The 19,431-nt window shown below is 39.9% G+C and overlaps 1 protein-coding gene across 2 annotated transcripts in view; it reads right to left on the bottom strand.

The window, feature by feature from the left end:
- ATP5F1D (ATP synthase F1 subunit delta) overlaps positions 1-19,431 on the bottom strand; it is a 52,267-nt gene that overhangs the window by 21,953 nt on the left and 10,883 nt on the right. For both annotated transcript variants that reach the window (XM_044053807.1, XM_044053806.1), the window contains exons 2-3: positions 10,004-10,157; positions 3,153-3,241 (exon numbers count right to left, since the gene is read on the bottom strand). In XM_044053807.1, coding sequence (XP_043909742.1) covers positions 3,153-3,241; positions 10,004-10,157 — 243 coding nt within the window. The remainder of the gene's footprint in view (positions 1-3,152; positions 3,242-10,003; positions 10,158-19,431) is intronic.

Genomic DNA, 19,431 nt, shown 5'->3' on the forward strand with positions numbered 1-19,431 from the left:
TTGGAGAGGATGCTGCATACCCACCTCACCCACCAGTCACACGCACACTCAGCACAATTCCCGTTCCCTTCTAAAAGGGACCAGTAAGCGTTTTAATTCCATTTGGCTTACAAAGATTACAGTCAACAGAATATGGAAATGGGTAGGTATCTGCCATAGAGGTAATGGCCAGTGGACAGCAAAACCCTTTAACTCATTCCTATTAAAGTCCTACAACAACCATCAAAACCCATGCCAAAAAGCCCTCTATTTTCCCGACTTTCCGGTTTGTAAAGCCACAACCAACTCTATCCATGTTCAGATGCAATGGGATATTGCAAACCAATCCAAACTCTCATTATCCCTAAATGGCCAGCTAAAGGGTAATTGAAATCCATTCATATTTTATTTCCATTGTATAAAGTTAAAAAAATGGGGGCCAAGTTATTTCCCTTCAGCCCGACTACCGCCATTCTCCTCATCTCCAACAGCTATCACCTTCTCTCAATGTTATGCACTACCCTTCCTAATACCAAGCAGTCCTGAGCCAGAGGCCCCCCCCCCTCTGCACACCCCTCATTCAATTATTCAAATACATTTAATGCAGAACTCTGTCTACAATTGAAATAAAATGCTGCCGCCTTTCCTCTGACTGGCAAGGTCACAACATATTCGAAAAAGGACTCCCATTTCCACCACTTTTAATGAATCTCTTGCATTATGTCCAATCTCAAATGAGCACCTATCCTTTCCCTACTGCCTATATTTAAAAGCTGTGATGGAGGGCTGCCAAGCTCTAAACTCCAAACACAACAGTTAATCACTATGGCAACCAACACTTTCCATCCAACACTTTCACATCTTACTTACCAAGAAGGGAACATCCTGACTGGACATATCAACACAACACGGCCCCCTTTCCCCTTTTCCCACTTTTGCACAAGGTGTCAGGGTGTCACTTCAACAGCGACAATTATCTAGACCCAAGGTTTACACTGCCGGGTGGCTAGCCCTACCACAGTAGTTCTTCCACACCACACTCACACCTACGGCCATTTAGTAAGTCCAATCCACCTACTGTACGTCTTTGCAAAGTGGGATCAAATGTCCACTTTTATTTCTTCCTACAACTACTCTATCGGGTTTCAATTCATACTCTGTAAAGATACATATCAATTTAAACCATGAAAATCCTTATTACTAGTTATTGCTATTGGGGGTGGGGGCAAGCTGCAGTTTTAAGCACCACTGTTTTAGTATGTCTGCAGAGTGTCAACAGCAATTATACAAAATAAATATCGTAACACTACCCCATAATGAAACTGCAGACAAATGCATAACACTCAACATCTATCAAATATATAAATAAAATAAGTCCAGTTCAGCCTATCACAATGTTATTCCTATACAACATCACTATACTGTTATGACCAAATTAGTTGTAACAAACGACATTTCGGCTATTTGAATTTGTTTCTGCAGATTATGAGCTGCAACCAATAGTTGTGTTAACATAAAATGAATAAGGGTGCTGTACATTGCTACGGTCGACCAGAGTAAAACATGGCAATATCAGTCTGCATTGTCAAAGCACAGCAACTCACTAGTTCCAGAAAGTGGTCACATGAAATGTCCTTAAGGTTGCTTATTTAGCCTTCCAAAAAAAAAGGAAGAATACACAAGTTAATTTTCCCGTACCTTATTTATGAGTAGAAATAGAGACACCATTTCTTTATAAAAGCAAAAATGCATACACTATCACAATTCATACAAATATTAATGACCAATTACCCACTTATACACTTAATAGGGATTTAATCAATACAAGTACACTCAGGTTATCCACTTAGTGCCACACAAAACACCTGAGCTAGTCACTAATATCCACCACACACAGTCACAAACTAAAACACAATCAATGCAGCCCTCATTACACAAAGTAAGAGAGTACATTACACAATCAAGGACAGCCCTCATTACACAAAGTAAGAGACACACACGTAAACCATATAAATGTACAAACCTGAAATTGTAGAAGTGAACTTCACTGACAGCAACATTTAAATCTTAAGCACAACTTCCATGCATAAAATTAAATATTATCAAAACAAAGACCATAGCTCAAACATGGCAGCAAATACTGTCTGCACATATGTACAACTAGCTATGTATCCATGATCTGTGCACGTGTGCTCATATTATATTGACAGACATACGTGCGAATTAAATACATGCATCACTCACTACTGAATCTGTACTTCACCGTTTACCGTTAACAGTTCAAGTACATCAAGAGTTTATATTGTCGAAGGCTACAGATGTCGTTGAGAGAGGAAGATCTGGTGTGCAAACAAGTTAAGTGTGAGCTTAGGTTTTAATGCCGAAACTTTCTGATTTACCAAAAGTTTCAGCATTAGACAGTGAGAAAGTATGCATGGGTAAGGCTTAGAGTAAAGGCTAAGTAAGGGAAAAGATTTAGTGGTGTGTCTGTGTATTGCTGTTATGTGGTATGCTTCCTGCTTACTGGTAGTTTTGCAGAAAATGTTTTTCTTACTGTAAGGTGTAGAGTTGGGGTTTGCGATATCACACATTAGTAAGGTGGTACATGGAGGTGAAGACCCCCTGTCCATCCTTACAAATGCATGCCAACATTAACCCCACTCTAATCCCAATCCTACACCTTACCTTTGAAAAAAGCATTTCCGTAACACTATCACTATTCAAACATACGTCTGTGTGTGGTGGCGGTGTCCTGGTTAAAGGAAATGGTTTTCCTTTTGCAATATTATTGTTTTTTGATTTTGTGGATTTTTCAGTTTGATGGTTTTCAAAATGCCAGTCAATTTAAAACACACGTGTGTGTAAGTAAATGATAGAGAGACAGACACAGCATGGGGCATGCATGCGCTGCCATCCAATGCAACAATGTTTGCCCACAGCGGTCTACATTACAGCAAAAGGAGACTATTTACTCAAGGTACTCACTGCTCTCATCCCACATCCCAGAGACAAATATACTGATCTCACTATTTCCATTACATTGCTTTCATGTGCTCTTTGGTGATGCAATTTAAGCCTGTGACCGACCTAGTACCCTCAAGTAAATTGAGCATTGTACAACAAACAATACAAGGCTCCATGCAGAACCAGTGAAAAAGATGCTGGTTACTTACAGCTAGGTCCAAATCTTCAAGGCGCACAGCTTCCTCTGCTAAAAGCTGCACTGAAGAGTCTGCATTGACCGTTACAGAACCACTGCTCACTGCAAAGACAAGAAAATAAAATATGTTACTGCACAACCAACTTCCATTCTGAAAGAAATGCAATCCAGGAGCATGTAAAGCAGGTACAGAATGCAATAGTTTCAGAAATCCAAGCATTATTACAACCTATTAATGTGACTTAACTATGGCTAATCATAACATTAACAGTGTGGTCAAATCTGCACAAAACGGACATTCACACATTCTAATCATTTGATAAAATTTGCCTGCACTGTGGAGTCTGCATGTAGTTATAAACAGATAACCAATGGTATAACATATGTTAACATTTCTCACAGTGGCAGGGTTAGTCTACAGGTCACTTACCAAAGACGAAAATAATTGTACTATTTAACAGTATCCTAACCTGCAGAGGACAAAAACGTACAATTAACAAACAGAAATCCTCTCTCCCATTAGTTTGTTCCTATCCATCTGCTGTGTTTACAGACACAATCATACAATCCATTTAGCAGAAACAGCTTGATAAATAATTAAGAATCTGAGATGCTAAAATGATCTCCTTCCTGTAACCAACATGTAGAGGACCTTATTCCTTCTACCTACATTTGCTAACTGTGCAATTCTGAGCAAGTCACCTTCCATTCACCCTGAAAACAGACATGTCCAGAGGTTTTCTAGCAGAATTGCTCACTTCATTATTACACCTCTCCCCTTTTATTTTACTTCACTCCCTTTTTTTGCTAACATCAAATATGCTACCCTAAATTACTCTCACAAATCTATCCACTTGTTTTTTTCTACTTACCCTCAACATCCTTGTTTTTTCATTTTTAGAACCATCTTATCCTCTACATTCCTGCATTTCATTTTTAGAAATATAAAACAGATCTTTCCATGATAAACAAAATGCTAAAAAAAGCAAACTGGATCATGGTGTAACTGGTTGGGGTGGCTCATTCCAAATATTTTCATTCATGACCTGATGAAAGGAAGTTGGATCAAGTAAAATCCAGAAATTCCCACCAAATTACTGCAACCATAAACAATAACAAAAAGCAAATGAAGACACAGTACTCTAGATTATGTCCCCTTTTATACAATAACAAAAAGCAAATGAAGACACAGTACTCTAGATTATGTCCCCTTTTATCATCTCTTAACATGCAGTGGTTGTTCTCTGTCCTGCATAAACATCCGTTTTTTGCCTATCATATACGACTGAGATACAACCAAAATAATCCATGTATTTAACTTCAACTTTCTTTCCCTTGCTATGTAGGCAAACTCACCTTAAAGTACGAAACGAAAGCAATGGGGCTCCATCCAACTTAAACCAATAATACCACAAATTCAGAAGCTCTTGCAGCAGCAACCACTACCACACCACCTCGTTATAATAATTGGAATTCTCAAAAAGGGCAATAAAATGAGCACCTAACAGACTATGGAAATGAAATGCAGGCTATGCAGCAATTAATGGACTTACAATTCTTTTAAAATTCCACAGCACTACATGTCTGGTCTACTCTGATCAACTTGCTACTCTCATGACCCCCAAGAGAAAAATGTTTTGGGATAGCTGGGACTGTTTTTAAGCACGTATGCAAGTAACTGTACAAAGTAGGAATGAGTCTAGAATACATAATTTCTCCAAGAAATAGGCTAGAATGTGGTCCGCCAAGGAAAATGACACTTAAGGGATAAAGATATTAAAGTGGTGGGGTTTCCAACTGAGGTGCAATATTCAGTGTATAAACTAACATACGGCACAGTAGCGATGCAGGCAGTAAACACAGCACTAACCAAAATGCAGGAAACAAAGCTGAAAAAAAAACGCTGCTTCATGAACTTTAAAATTCGGATCAATTGTGATACAAACAGAAGACGTGGTAAGCGCTTTCACCTGGATAGGCTTCTTCAGATCAAAAGAAACCCCCTCCTTGTACACCATTACATGGCAAAAAAGGAGCAAAAAAACAGATAAACCATTAAAGGCACAGTACAACTATCATGGTATACAACATAAAGTGCTTACTCTAAAATACATTAACCGTAGTAAAATAAAAACCCCTATACCACTCATAAAACATGAATAGAAATGTATAAAAACAAAAACTGCATAAATTCATAATAATTGCACAACATTAACAATAAATCCTCTCATAAAAATGCTCTCATAATACATATTCAGTGTGCAAAATGTTGACAATGAGTAAGATGAGTGAACACATTCTGCTACGTAATGGGAAACGAGCCTACCTTCCTAACATTCTCATTCTAATCTTGATGTCAAGTCCACTGCACCATACATCTACACAATTTCATTCAGCACCAGCAGAGTATTCCTAAACTGCTTTCTAGATTTATACTGAAGCGCAGCAGGGAAAAGGTAGAGATCAGAAAATGTATGCCTTCTGCATTAATAACTTTAAGGTTAAATAGTTTAAAACTTAAATGGCAGAGACCATATGACCGAAGTTTTGAAGCCTCGAAATCAAAATAACTTATGTTTTTGCAAGGGGGCAAGCCCTCATGCACCACCACATCCACTGCTAATTAAATATACCAACTCAGAGACTGCACTACACAGTGAGGAAAGTAGTAAGTTTCCCATTCCGCACTGCACGGCAATCTCCATTCAAAATGTTCCAAGTTTCAAAACTTCAATCATATGGTCTCTGCTATATGATGTTCGAAGTTTTGAAACTTCGGTAATGCAATAAGGACCCATATATAGACTTATGTATCTGGAGGAAACCCACACAAACGTAGCGACAGCATATCTACATATATCTATCTAGATATCTTATATCTTATATATATATATATATATATATATATATATATATATATATATATATATATATATATATATATATATATATATATATATATATATATATACACACATACACATATATAATATAAATGAGAGATATTATAATCTATAAATCAATATATAATCTCCCCTACAGATGCCCGAATTTCCAAAAAGCTTTCATATGGCCGAGATCATATGATCGGACAGTTCCGTATAGCGCGGAACAGGAAAATTTCCATTTTCGGCACATACTGCGATCTCAGAGGTGGTATATTTAAATAGCAGAGTGTGTGGGGGTGTGCAGGCGGGCTAGCAAGGTGTAGGTAGTTTTCTTGTACATGTTCGAAATGTATTCATAGATAGTCCATTTATGCCATGGCAAAAGTAGTCACACTCCATGTCCTAGTTAGTCCAAATTCAGGGAAAATGGGAGAGCTGGTGCCCATATCAGCACACTATAGTGTACACAAGTCTACTTCAGTTGGTCAACTAAGAACACTTGCAAAACAGAGATGAGGCAATTTAGTCAAATGTTTTGTCTAAGATCGCAGTACAATAGGGACAGGGGAATGTGTCCTAACCCCCCACTGTAGTGGGATCTTGGAGTTGCCCCCAAATAAAAACATAGTTTTGTTTAAAGGTGTCATTTGGATTGTGCAAGCTGATCATGTGGTCTTGACCATGTCAGTTCTGACAATGTAGTCAGATCAACTTACCCAGTGTACATGTAAACACAGACATACAGACACAAAAGTAATTATGAAAAAAGCAGTCTGAGAACCAAGTACTTGGGTCAGTAGCTTCCTCTCTTTTGAGCATCCCTTGACAAAGGTTGTTGGGAAAGTCAGCTAATTGGCAAAGGAATGTAAAGGTCTAAACAGTTATCAGTCTCTAATACTCAGCACTGATCAGGCCAATTACGAAAGTACAACTGCATCTGAGAGGTATCGCACTGAAAGACCCCAAGGGCTCCAAACCAAAAAGCTTACAGCTTTAAATTCCAGTGCTACTAAGAGAGGCTGGTAGTTATATCCCTTTACTCAATGTCTTATACATTGTGTGTGTGTGTATCTCTGTTACACATGCCATTTAAGTCCAATTGTCACGTAATCTCCACCAGTATTAGACCCAGGAACCTAAACCTTCAGACAAAAATAAAACATGGGGCAGGGACAGGTTTATAACCAAGCTCCTCACAGACCTCTGGAGCAAGCTTCCCCCACATTAAGCAATGGAGCTCACAAGCTCCCTTTAAACAAATTAAACTAATAAATGGGTATCCACAAATTTACTCCAGTATTGACTGATACAGCCCTAAAAGAAAAAGGTGGTGTAGCCGGAGGAGAACACTAGCAAAGTACGAATAGTCACAAGACTCAGTGGCCTTTGACTTTCTATGAATCTATAATTCTTTTTGTATTCACAATTTGTGGGAAAGGAATACTTACAAGTAAAATCTGAGAAAAGACCTCAGCAACTGCTTCAAACAGTTATACGTTGGTTACTTGACCAGAGCATACAAAGCATTACACATTTTCAAGTGCACACTTTATTACATACTGTTTCTATTATATCATATACAAGCACAACCTGGCTCAATTCAAAGAAGAGACTCCTAGTACAGGTGATTATCTGAGAAGAATGTAAGTATACCTTCCTAAAAAATTCCAGAAGCATTACACAGACAAAAGTGCATAGTAAAGCAAGCATTCATTTTTCAAATTATTAAATCATGCAGACCTTCAACACCCCACTCCAACCCCCCTTTTAGGTACCCCCATTTCATCTCAGACTAGCTCAATCACCCCAGTCAAACTCCAATAAGAAAACCATTAAGAAATTGTTACAGATGAATCAAATACAACCTAAACACCTTTTACTATTAAATCGTTAAAACTATGGTCTTCCTCTCAATCTCACTGACACACTCCACCACCTCCTTAACCATCACACATTAAAAAAATATAAGTCCGGTTACACATTGCCTTGGAAGCGGTAAGTCTATGTGACTGTTGTCTTAGCACTTGTAGACTACAGTTAGATCATTTAACAGTATGTAATCCTGCTGAACCAATCAAAATAATTTGAATGGAATTTCCCAAGAATTTATTGACTCACAGAATATACATGGCAACTTCACCATGTGGCCATTTACGCCTAATCAGTACCCACCCCAAGACTTTACCCTCCTTTTTCAAGGAGTAATTCCAGCAATGAATTTATGAATACCCATTCAACTGTTTAATTATTTCTTAAAGGAACACAGTGCATCTCATTGCTTGATATGGAGAGGAAGCTTATTTCACAGAAGGGGTAGTCACTGTGTGACAAACCTCTCCCCCACTGCGATTTACTTAATGAAGCAGGTTTGTAAACTCCCTACCCCGAGTTAACTCAAATTTGCAGGTTTACCTTTAAAAACCAAATCACAGTGGTGCGATGAAGGTAAAACCAATTTACATCACTATGTTATCTAAAGCATCTAGTTGTGTGCTTACTGCCTCTCTGACACCCCCCCAGTCCTGTCCACACCCACAAATTCTGCATTTCCATTTTTGCTTTTCCATGGGTTGGCATGCGTAATCAGCTTTAAAGGCACAGACTGAATAATTTCCCAAACAACATTCAGCTATGCATATTGACAGCACCAAGAAAGAAGATGCACTTTTTGTGCCTGCTGTCTTGGCTCTTCCCTCCCTGCAATGCAATTCCACTTAAATTGGAACTAGATTATCTTCATCTCCCACAATGCTTTGTAATGTGCATATGGCTGCTTGGCCAGTGGCCTATTTACCTAAAAAGTTAAGTCTGAAAGAGCAGATGCTTAGCATGACTTCCCCCAAAAGCATAAAAACAGTCGGTTCTTCAATGTAAGAATGTTTTAGGCCACATAATAGTGAAATTATGGGATTTTCTACCTTAGAATTAGCTAACTGCATTAAATGACCATATGCTAGCTCAACTATGATTAACACAGAGCAATGCACCAAAACCTGCATACATTTTCCTTCTGCCTTGTTTGTTAAAATGTGGCTTCACTGTCCTACTGTAGGGACTTTTGAAGGGATCCCAAGTGAAATGTTGGTACACATAGCAGGGAAAAAAAAGGAGGACTGAAAGCAGACAATTGCAGCAATGAAAATCACCATTTTCCTTTAAACGTTTTTTTTTTGCAGAGGCAAGCCCCCCCCCCCCCTGCAGCCCCATACAACCCCCAAACTTATACATACTAAGTTTTGAAATCTCCATACCTCAGAGAGAGGTGAATATTACAAGAAATGGCCATCTCAATCTGGCACATATCCATGTCCATGCTTTCAGCTATGGAATCTCCATATTTCAGAACATGCTTTAGTGGGCCTCGAAATTTCAAATGGTTCTCCCTTCAAAGACTTCCAACAGTAAATTAAGGTTTTAACTGCAGTAATGCACTGAATTTTCACAGCTATCTGAAGCTCACATCACTGAAAGTGTATTTAATGGACATTCCGTGACGATACAACTATTAGATGCTAGTAAGAAATAAAGCGAAGTGCAGGCCACCCCTCCCCCACTGAGAAATTAGCTCAGCATTGCTTTTAACATCCTGTGTGTACAGGCCTCTTTTCGAACTGGTACATCTTGTTCAACAGTCCTCTCTCTTTCTTGCAAACACCAACAGAAGTGATACTAAATACAAGTAATATTTAGCATGTACTTACTGCATTGTCAATGACAGTGTACACAACACATCTTGCTATCTGGCCTGGGTCTTGGCCAAAAAATGTTACGCAGACCAGTCCACTTCACACTATACACAGAAGTAAATGGAATACACCAATAAGCGCAAATGAGGTGTATCGCAGTCTCACCACCAACACTGTGTGGGGTGGAAATGAACAGAAAATCCTACCCTGCCCACAAATGAAGTTTTCAATAACCTTGATTTGATCAATGAAAATCCTAAAAACAGCAATAAGTGAGAAAAAATTCATACCAAAGTATTTGGTTGCTGTGCCATCTTCATCAAAAACCGTTACAACACCTGGCCTCAGAACCTGTAGTGTGGGGACATGAGCTGGGAGAATTCCAAATGCACCAGTCAAGGTCGGTACGTCAACCTGCTTAACACTAGCTCCAGTGTAGAACACCTGTGAAGAATGAAAGACGAGTCATTTATAGATATCTTACTTAAAAGTGAAGTCCAGGTAACACTCAGATGGATTAGCAAGGAGTGTGTCAGTCAAGACAAAAAAAAGCTAACAAGACATCAAGCACTTCAATGGTCAGAGAGGTGCAGTGCATACCTTGCAAACACCAAAAAATAAGCGACAAAAAGTAAATGATTTTAGACAAAAATGGCATCCAACTACTACTGTATATTGTTTTAACGAAACCTCTTCTTTCGACATTGAATTTCATTAACAGGACATATTCAGTACTTGTGGTGTTTGCAAAGTTAACAGTTCTTTTAAAAAAATCAGATTGTGGGTCAGTACTGAAGTGCTGCTACAAATGTACATAATCATTTCGTCACATCAAAAAATGTTGATAATCTGAAACAGGCATGGACATCTAACCAGTGAGTAGGCCTGCAACAGATTGGGCAAACAGTAAAAATCATATAGGCTTTAATCAAGCTCTGTGGCACAGACAAAAGCACTGAGGCAGCTGCAACAGCCTGGGTACTGCAGAGTCAGTGAGTAGGGTTGGACAAAGTCTGCTCACCAATTTGAGAAGTCCCACCTGACAGAAGTTCAGAGACTGTAGCCCACAGCAAAAGAGGCCCTCAGAGGCATTAAGCCTACACACAATGTGTGTGCTACTAGTCTGGGAACTGGAAATAAAGATCCAAAACTAGTTTCCAAGATTTTCTATGGCACTAGCAACATCCTTGAACCACCACCATTACCCACCTGGGAGGGACAAACTGATTCTTCACTCCTTGGGACAGCATGTAATGAACTGGGGAAAAGAGTCTAATACAGAGCAAGAAGAATGACTTCCTGGAAAAGCGGAATTTCCTCCCACTGTCATTTTCATCTTGATGAATTATTTGTAGAACCCATTTGTCTGAAACTGTTAAGAGAAAAAAAATGGAGACTCAGACTTTCTGAAGAAAAGAGGGCCACAATGCGAAGGGTTCAGAAGGTATCAAACAGTCAGAATTGGACTGTCCTTGGTTTTGGAAGTATGAGAATTATTTTTGGAACCCCCTTGCCATTTCTTCTCGAATATATGTTTACCTGTATTTTGTTGAGACTTGTGGCAAAAAACACTGGATACGGAGATAAAAAAATCCCTTGGAAATTTGGAAGAGGTGGTCTTAAAAAATCTTCGCAATTCCTTGGATCAGCATGCCCCCTTCTTCACACTTTTTGATCATTTCAGCTGTACAGGGGCCAAGCACCAAATCTCTATCCAAAAGGAATTGAAAATCTCATTTTAAATCAATCTGGGAGGTTTTGAGAATGCATCCATGCAAACCTCCACAAAACAGAAGCACGGGCCATTGCCCTGGAAATATCATCAAGGCAGTCTCACATGAGTCCCTAATCAGTTTAGTGAAAAATCAGTTCAGCAAACAGCATTTTCAGTGCACTTACATCGAACATGCCATTCGAACTGTTCATACTGAGATGCCAGTACAGTGAGGATTGTGAAATTTGCCCGCAGAGGGGGGGTGCAGCCCCACATAAGGGGAATTCGATGAACGGCATTTCCGATGAAATGTCGTTCATTGAAGTAACGTTTCAATATAGTGACAAAGACTAGTCACACACACACACACACACTAAGGGACCTGCGCAGCAGAAGACACCAAGTTATTAAAAACAGATTTTTCCTCACAAGATAAAAAAAATGTAGCTAAAACATTTCATACTTTCACAACTTGTCAAAATAAAATGTACCATATTACCCTGACAATTCAAATTCTGAAAATCAAAGTTGCAGAAGTATACTCTTGTTCCTATACATAACGATAACTTTGCCATCCTTATCAGAACATGTAGTATTGGAATTAACTGCATAGCAGCAATGGGATCAGCTAAAGCTATAGCTGCTAAGTCAGGTTTGGGAATACTGTACACAAATTTAAAAAACTGAATAACTTTATATATCCAATCTACTTTGTTTCGAGGCAGCTAGCTGACTACCAGGAAAACTGCATGCAGTACGACACACCATCTAAAGCAGACAGGACAGGAGGATTGGGTACAACTTCTGGAAATGCCTCCTGTAACAGCTCACAGTATTTTCTGAGGGACTGAGAAACCTCAGTGTTCTCTCGCTGAACACACTGCCACATTCTACAACAGCCACAGAGAGAGAATCCCCAAACAGGGAGATCAGAAACTGAGCTCTCCTCAAGAGTCAATTAAAAATCTGATGACAAAATACTGTATTCATGCCTGCATCTTCCAGTTCAGATTAAGAATACTGAATCTCTCCAGGAAAACAGGAATCCCTCTTACCAGAAACTACTTTAATTCTGGCTACTGATACTTCTTGTAAACTCCAAGCCTAACCCAGTAAACTATTTAAATCCACAGAAAATTGAGAAGGAATAAATAGATAAGATACACGATGGGTGGTTTTCTGTTTCTGACAGGAAAAATGGGGCCAGCCATGTCACTAATGGCAGCAGCAGTTTTCCAGGGATGGGCACAGCATTCGGACACAACAGGGAATACTTCCCTGTTCCCTCTCCCAGGATTGACAAGAGAGTCTGCCTGCCTCCCTAGTACAGTAAGAGGAGCCCCAACAGCCAAAGAGGACATGGTTAACCACAGTGTCTATAGGTGCTACACCAGAGGGATCTGTGATAAAAGATGGGTGATCTTAAGTACAAGTGGCAGAGCTCACGTCTGGCGGAGTCAAATTGTTAGTCTGCCGTGGTGGCAGAGGCTGTTTGCTTAATTATTTTCTTTTTGTAGCTGGAAGAAGGACCAACCAATGAACTGGTTGTCTGTTCCATGGTCAAGCCGAAAACGGTGCTTTTTCCTGTGGAAAAATCAGCAATTGCAGGTAAACACCAATGGTCCACAAGTTACCTTTTTGACAGAAAAGCACAGTAAAAAAAAACACACTATGCCAGCCCCACAAATGTAAAATAAACAAAAGTTCTCCACAGAAAAAAAAATGTTTTTCAGTTACTTCACACTACTTGAAAAATCAACAGAAAAAAGTACTCTGTTTAAAAGTAACTTACAGTCTCCAGACAAGTCATTGACAACAACACTCCTAGCTTTAAACTCACTTTCCTGAAGAGAGAAACAGTAAAACATCAACAAACTTAAGAAAATGGAAGTCCCCTCCCCCCAATCAAGAACTTCTATCCAGCAAAGGAAAGTACAAGCCAAACTAGTGTGATCTCCTTTAAGGCCCCTGAGCCAGTGGTAAACATTACTCAAACCGCTGAATCACTTACAAATGCCTTCTACCAGCACCTACAGGACTGCATGGATCAGGCAATCCCAAACAAAACTAAGACTCTTTGTACCAAAGGCAAGCGTCCAGTCTGGTGGACCCCAGCCATAAACAAGCTCTACAACAAAAGGAGGAAGCTACTACAAGATAGAGCAAAATCCTTGAAAGGTAAGACACCTTTGATCATTATAAGTAAAAAACTAAGAGCTCTCATAAAATCATCCAAGGCAAATTTTGAGAGAAAAATCGCCAAGGACTCAAAGGACAATCGTAAGGCCTACTTTAGCTATGTTAGAAACCTAGGAGGAAACTCCCAGATATGCTCAGAATTAGTTCAAAATGATGTGAAGATTACTGAACCTACACACATTGCCAACATACTGGCTGACAGGTTCAGTGCAAACTTCTCCCCTCCCCAAAAGGAGAGAGAGCTTTACCAGAGGATTGAAGGCCCTGAAACATCTCCAACGCCCAGGTGAGAACTGCTCTCTCCAAGGCAAAAAACACAGCATCCATGGGACCGGATGGTGTCCCCGGCTGTGTGCTCCACGAACTCAATGAGGAATTAAACCCGCAGTTAGGACAGCTGTTTAATCTTAGCCTCACCTCAGGATACGTACCCAAGGAGTGGCGCACGGCGACTGTGGTCCCACTTCACAAGGGCGGTGCCTCCACCGACCCTGGAAATTACCGTCCCATTAGCTTGACAAGCCTCATCTGCAAAGCCATGGAGAGGATCATAATGGAACTCTAAGACATAGGGAACTTGCAGACTTTGGATCCAACCCAGTTTGGCTTTGTCAAAGGCAGATCATGCCTTTTAAACTTGGTTGACTTTTTCGAGACAGTCACCAAGGCCATTGATGAGGGAAAGGCAGTCCATACAGCCTACCTCGACCTGGCAAAGGCCTTCGACACAATACCCCACTCGGGTATCATCGAAAAACTCATCAGCTTGAATGTAAACCCATACATCACAAGATGGGTTGCAAACTGGCTAAGTGACAGAACCCACAGGGTCAGAGTTGCTGGAGCCATGTCAGACTCAAAGCCTGTCATAAGTGGTGTCCCACAGGGCTCAGTCCTGGGTCCACTCTTGTTCGGCATCTACTTTTCTGAAGTACAAGCAAACACAGGAGGGTTATGGCTGACAAAGTTTGCAGATGACTGCAAACTGGGCGCCATAGTCGAAAACACATCTGACACAGACATCCTTCAGAAGGGCCTCACAGAAACGGATAACTGGTGCCAGAGCCATGGCCTAAAGTTAAAAGCCAAGAAATGCATAGTCATACCCTTCGGGAAAAACAAGGTTACCCCTAGCTACCATATAGGTGGCAATCCACTGAGCACAGAAGAAGTCATCAGGGATCTGGGGACCCAGGTTGACAGTAGCCTTTCGTTTGACACTCATGTTGCTAAAGTAGTTAGGAAAACCTTCTACATTGCCCACCGGATAATGAAGGGATTCACATTTAGATCAAGGGAGGTCATCGTCCCCCTGTACTCATCACTCATTAGACCTGTACAATGCCCCATTCGGAATGTATCTGACCCGACACCTGCAGCAGCTGGAAAGGCCCCAAAAGTTCCTCACCAAAAGGATAAAGGGTCTCAAAAATATGTCTTATGCTGCCCGACTGAAAGAACTCCAGCTCTATTCAGTCTCATACCGCTTGCTCAGAGGTGACCTGTGCCTGACATATAAGGCCATGTCAAACCCAGATTTGATGAATATGCTTCACCTCAAAAAATCTAGATCCCTCAGAACCACAAGGGCGGGAGACTTTAAACCTTGACACGGTTATTAATAGAACATGCTGGAGGGACAGATTCATCACCCAGAGACTCCCTATGCTGTGGAACAAAATCCCGGTACATGTGAGGCAGAGCACCTCGCTGGCCTTGTTCAAGAGGAATCTTGACCAATGGATGGGAGATCGCAGATATACCCCAGGGATTACTTCAGTGTCACTGCTTGACAGAGGCACAGCAAAATAATAGGCATAGTTTTATTCAAACTAAAGGGGTGGCAAAAGCCACATAACTATGGGCTAGGCTTATAAATGCCCTTGGGCAGATAGCCTAGTATGAACCTATGAACTGCTGATCCTCAAAAGTCTCAGAGGAGCATACTCTTCATGGCAGTAAAGCTCTGAAGGGCCTCGTGCCCAAACCTGTCTTTTGGTCAGCTCAGTCTAAGCTGCCTGACAGTCTGGTTACGTGGATGGTGCCCTGATGCTATGGAAGCTGAAAGGATTTAATCATGTATAGCCAAGGCTACTGCAGCACTGCATACTCTTCATGGCAGTAAAGCTCTGAAGGGCCTCGTGCCCAAACCTGTCTTTTGGTCAGCTCAGTCCAAGCTGCCTGACAGTTTGGTTATGTGGATGGTGCCCTGATGCTATGGAAACTGAAAGGATTTAATCATGTATAGCCAAGGCTACTGCAGCACTGATTAATATGATGAACATCTTTCCTTTACCATAACAAGTCGGTTGTATCTCGATTAGCTTTCTTAAACTAAGGGAGCTAAAACTTAAGGACTACCCAAAAAAAAAAAAAGAAAGAAATGAATGAATAAAGAAGCTTGCAGTTTCAATGGTCTCTACACCAAAGCATTTTAACTTAATGAGAGCAAGATGGGATTCAGCTCAGTGCTGCTCCAACACATTACACTGCACTGGAAATACTCAAATGAAGGTATTCACATGTAAGCACTCATGGCATTGCACACACGTTAATACAGGACACAAGATATAATCAGAGTTGTAAAAACAGCTATCTTGCAACTCAAGCCATAGACTGAAGTCCATAAAAATTTCACCTTGTAATGGCATGTGTCTGTGTGCGTTTCCAGCAAATATCTGCAAACTTGCTGGAGCTCAAGTTAACTAAATCAGTTCACTCAAACATCTGCTGGTGAGCTTAAAAGCTGCACACCTCTTGCACAAAAAGTGATTATATGCATTAGGGCATAAGAGGGTACACAAAACGGCATCACAGTGCAATAATTGTAGGTACAGAGATTACATACATTAGGGAAGTGATGGGTACTGTCTGCACAGAGTTATATAGGTCCATAATGCTCGGTGATCTACATTGGGAATGGCATTGCTGCCAGCACTATGAGACAAGAGTGGGCAATATAATTTACAAGCATCTGTTTAATTGTGTAGGTGAGCCGGTTCATGGATTCTTCTTAGCCACAGGCATGAAAGAATATGGATAATTATTACAGCACATAAAAGGACAAACTATCTGTCGTCATACTGTAGTCTGACCAAACACACAGGGACAGAGCCAGAGCCATATGTAATGGATGGGGGGGGGGGAAGCATAGCACTTACCAAAGAACTGAAACAAAATGTATTACACAAAAAATAACCAAGTCCTCAGTAGTTTCACAGCACAAAAGCACCTGCTCACCCACACTCTCTTAACAGTGATCCAGAATTCAGCATAACTGCATTAAATTTCTAAGACACAAGGGAAAGTGGATGCGTACATGATTTGTTAAAGGTCTTTTTCCCCACCTCAGACAGAAGAATGGCTCCTTCAGAGTTGGGACACCTTGACCTTGAGTTCTCAAAGAGTAATTTAGAGAATTAATTTGTCTAGATGGAAAAAAAGTTTAAAAGCCTCAGGGGCCAACACCGCCTCTAGTTGTTACTGGAACACAGCTGGCTTTCAGTCAAGTGAGGTTCTAGATCTAAAATGGGGATTAACCTAAAAATCACATTGGCATTGGTTTACAAAATAATCCGCGTCATGTTTAGATTTAAATGCAACCAGAGGGGGCATACTCCAACTCTTGCAGCAAAATATTAACTCTCAGCAGTCTTTTCACACTTAAAATAACCTTCCCAAGTTCATTTCTACATGACAGTTGAAAAGAAAACACAATATTGTGCAATCCCAGGATCAATGCCTTACTAGCATGCAAACATTACAAAATTACATTTGGACACCCAATCTAAACCTTACCAAAACCTTTTTTTGGAGAGACAAACTAATCTTGGCAGTTTTCAAAAGAATATATCAACCACATACATTTATAGCTGGAATACAAATTAATAAAACTGAACCCTGATGCACCCCTTATGAACTTGTGGTGCCAGAAATTACATAAAAAGTCCCCCTCCATGAAACAATTCTGAAGTCATTCTATTGGCCTTCAAACTAACTTTTTAGTTTACTTGTGTGAACATAGGCTCTAGGTGATTATCACTGTTGATGTGACACCCCAACCCCATGTACAGAATAGGAAAAAAGGGGTTGATGCCAATCAGCAGACTATGCACTAAACATGAAAACGTTTCATACCCATAAACACAGCTCTCATTGGTATGCCTTTTTTCCATTTTGTTGGAGACAGCATTAATGGTCTGCGAGATGCACCACTCACGGCTGATGCAAGCTAGAAATGGGTCTCACTACCTAATCTCAGTAAGTCAAAAAAGAGCTCAACTTAATTCTTTAAAGCATTAAACTTCTTAAAGAAAAGAATGCCAAAGTCTTTCACTTTTGCTTAAAATCTATATTTCACCTCATTAGGCGAATACAGAAATGTCACATTTAGTGGACAACTTATTTTCTTACATCTTAAACTTCATCAGAGCCAAATAAAAATTACAAAACTGACACTTAATACAACCATTCCACCAACAAAGGTCAAAGATTTCTACAACCCTGATTGGGCCACCATCTGGATGCCTCTGACAGAAGCCTAGAAGGAATGTATAAAACACCCAGGTGAATGTCAACAGATTAGATTAACATTAATGGGGTCCCTTCTGCCAAAGCAACCTCTTGGCTGTCAGCGTCCTTCCATAAATCCTAGTCTGCAGGATGCACTGCTGAAATCTGACCCGAGAACAAAGTTTGGATGTCCATGGAGCCAAAGTCATCACAAAAATCTGACAGTTTGCATTCGGACAGCAGACTCACTCACCTCCATCCATCTACCTCTAGTTCTAACCAACCCACTGCACCTTTCCTGCTGTTTCCTTGCACATCTTATCCCCACTACCATTTAAAGGCATAAAGATATTCACATACTGATCTCTTTTGGCACATCTGCCCCTCTCACAATGATACAGAGCCTATCCTCAATATCAATCTTCCATTTAGCCTATACCTCCTTCACCCTGACACTGAAAAAAAGAAAAAAATATATATATGTGTATATATATATATATATATATATATATATATATATATATATATATATATATATTAAAAATCACAAAGTGGTTTTCCTTTACCATATAAAATACACTACAGTACAGGTCTCCCAAAGTTTCTAAAATCTGGTCTTGCTCTTTTTAAAGTTACACGCAATCCAGTACTTTCAACTAAATGATACTGTTACATACTGAAAACTTTAATGATGAGCACTAAATACCTGAAAGATATTAATGAAGCATGTCACCATCCAAGTCTGATGTAGCAATGCACCTATTTTTTGGGAGATGACTACAAATTTAGTTAACATAATAGCAGGGATTAAAAAAAAAAAAAAAACTTCTGGGATTCACTTGTCATTTAACCCAATAATTTGACTAACTTCCCTCTCTACGGCCAGTAACAAGCCTAAGAAACTGCTAACATTTAACAGGCTTAGGATGATGAATACAACATTAAAGGCTTCTGTAGTGTCAAAACACATTTACCTACTAAAAACAAATCAAGCTTCATAAGAACATATTCAATTAAGGTAACTAGATTTTACAATTTTACTTTTACCAGACAATGGGATCACTGCCTCCCTTCCTTTACAGAAGGTCATGCCAAAGTTAAAAGTCTACAAAGTTTGCAGAGTTTTGCTTTCAAACTTCCATTATGAGTAGCAAGTATGTAAATTTTCCAAATACCCAGGATGCCACAATTCTTGACTAATTTACTGTACAAGAATTCAAATGACATAATGATGCTGTCCTTTTACATCAAGGACACCTTCCCAGAAGCTGGTTTTGACTATTACGTCGTCAC

The sequence above is a fragment of the Protopterus annectens genome, chromosome 13.part0 (assembly GCF_019279795.1).
Source record: "Protopterus annectens isolate FY-2018-M chromosome 13.part0, PAN1.0, whole genome shotgun sequence".
Classification (NCBI taxonomy): Eukaryota; Metazoa; Chordata; order Ceratodontiformes; family Protopteridae; genus Protopterus; species Protopterus annectens.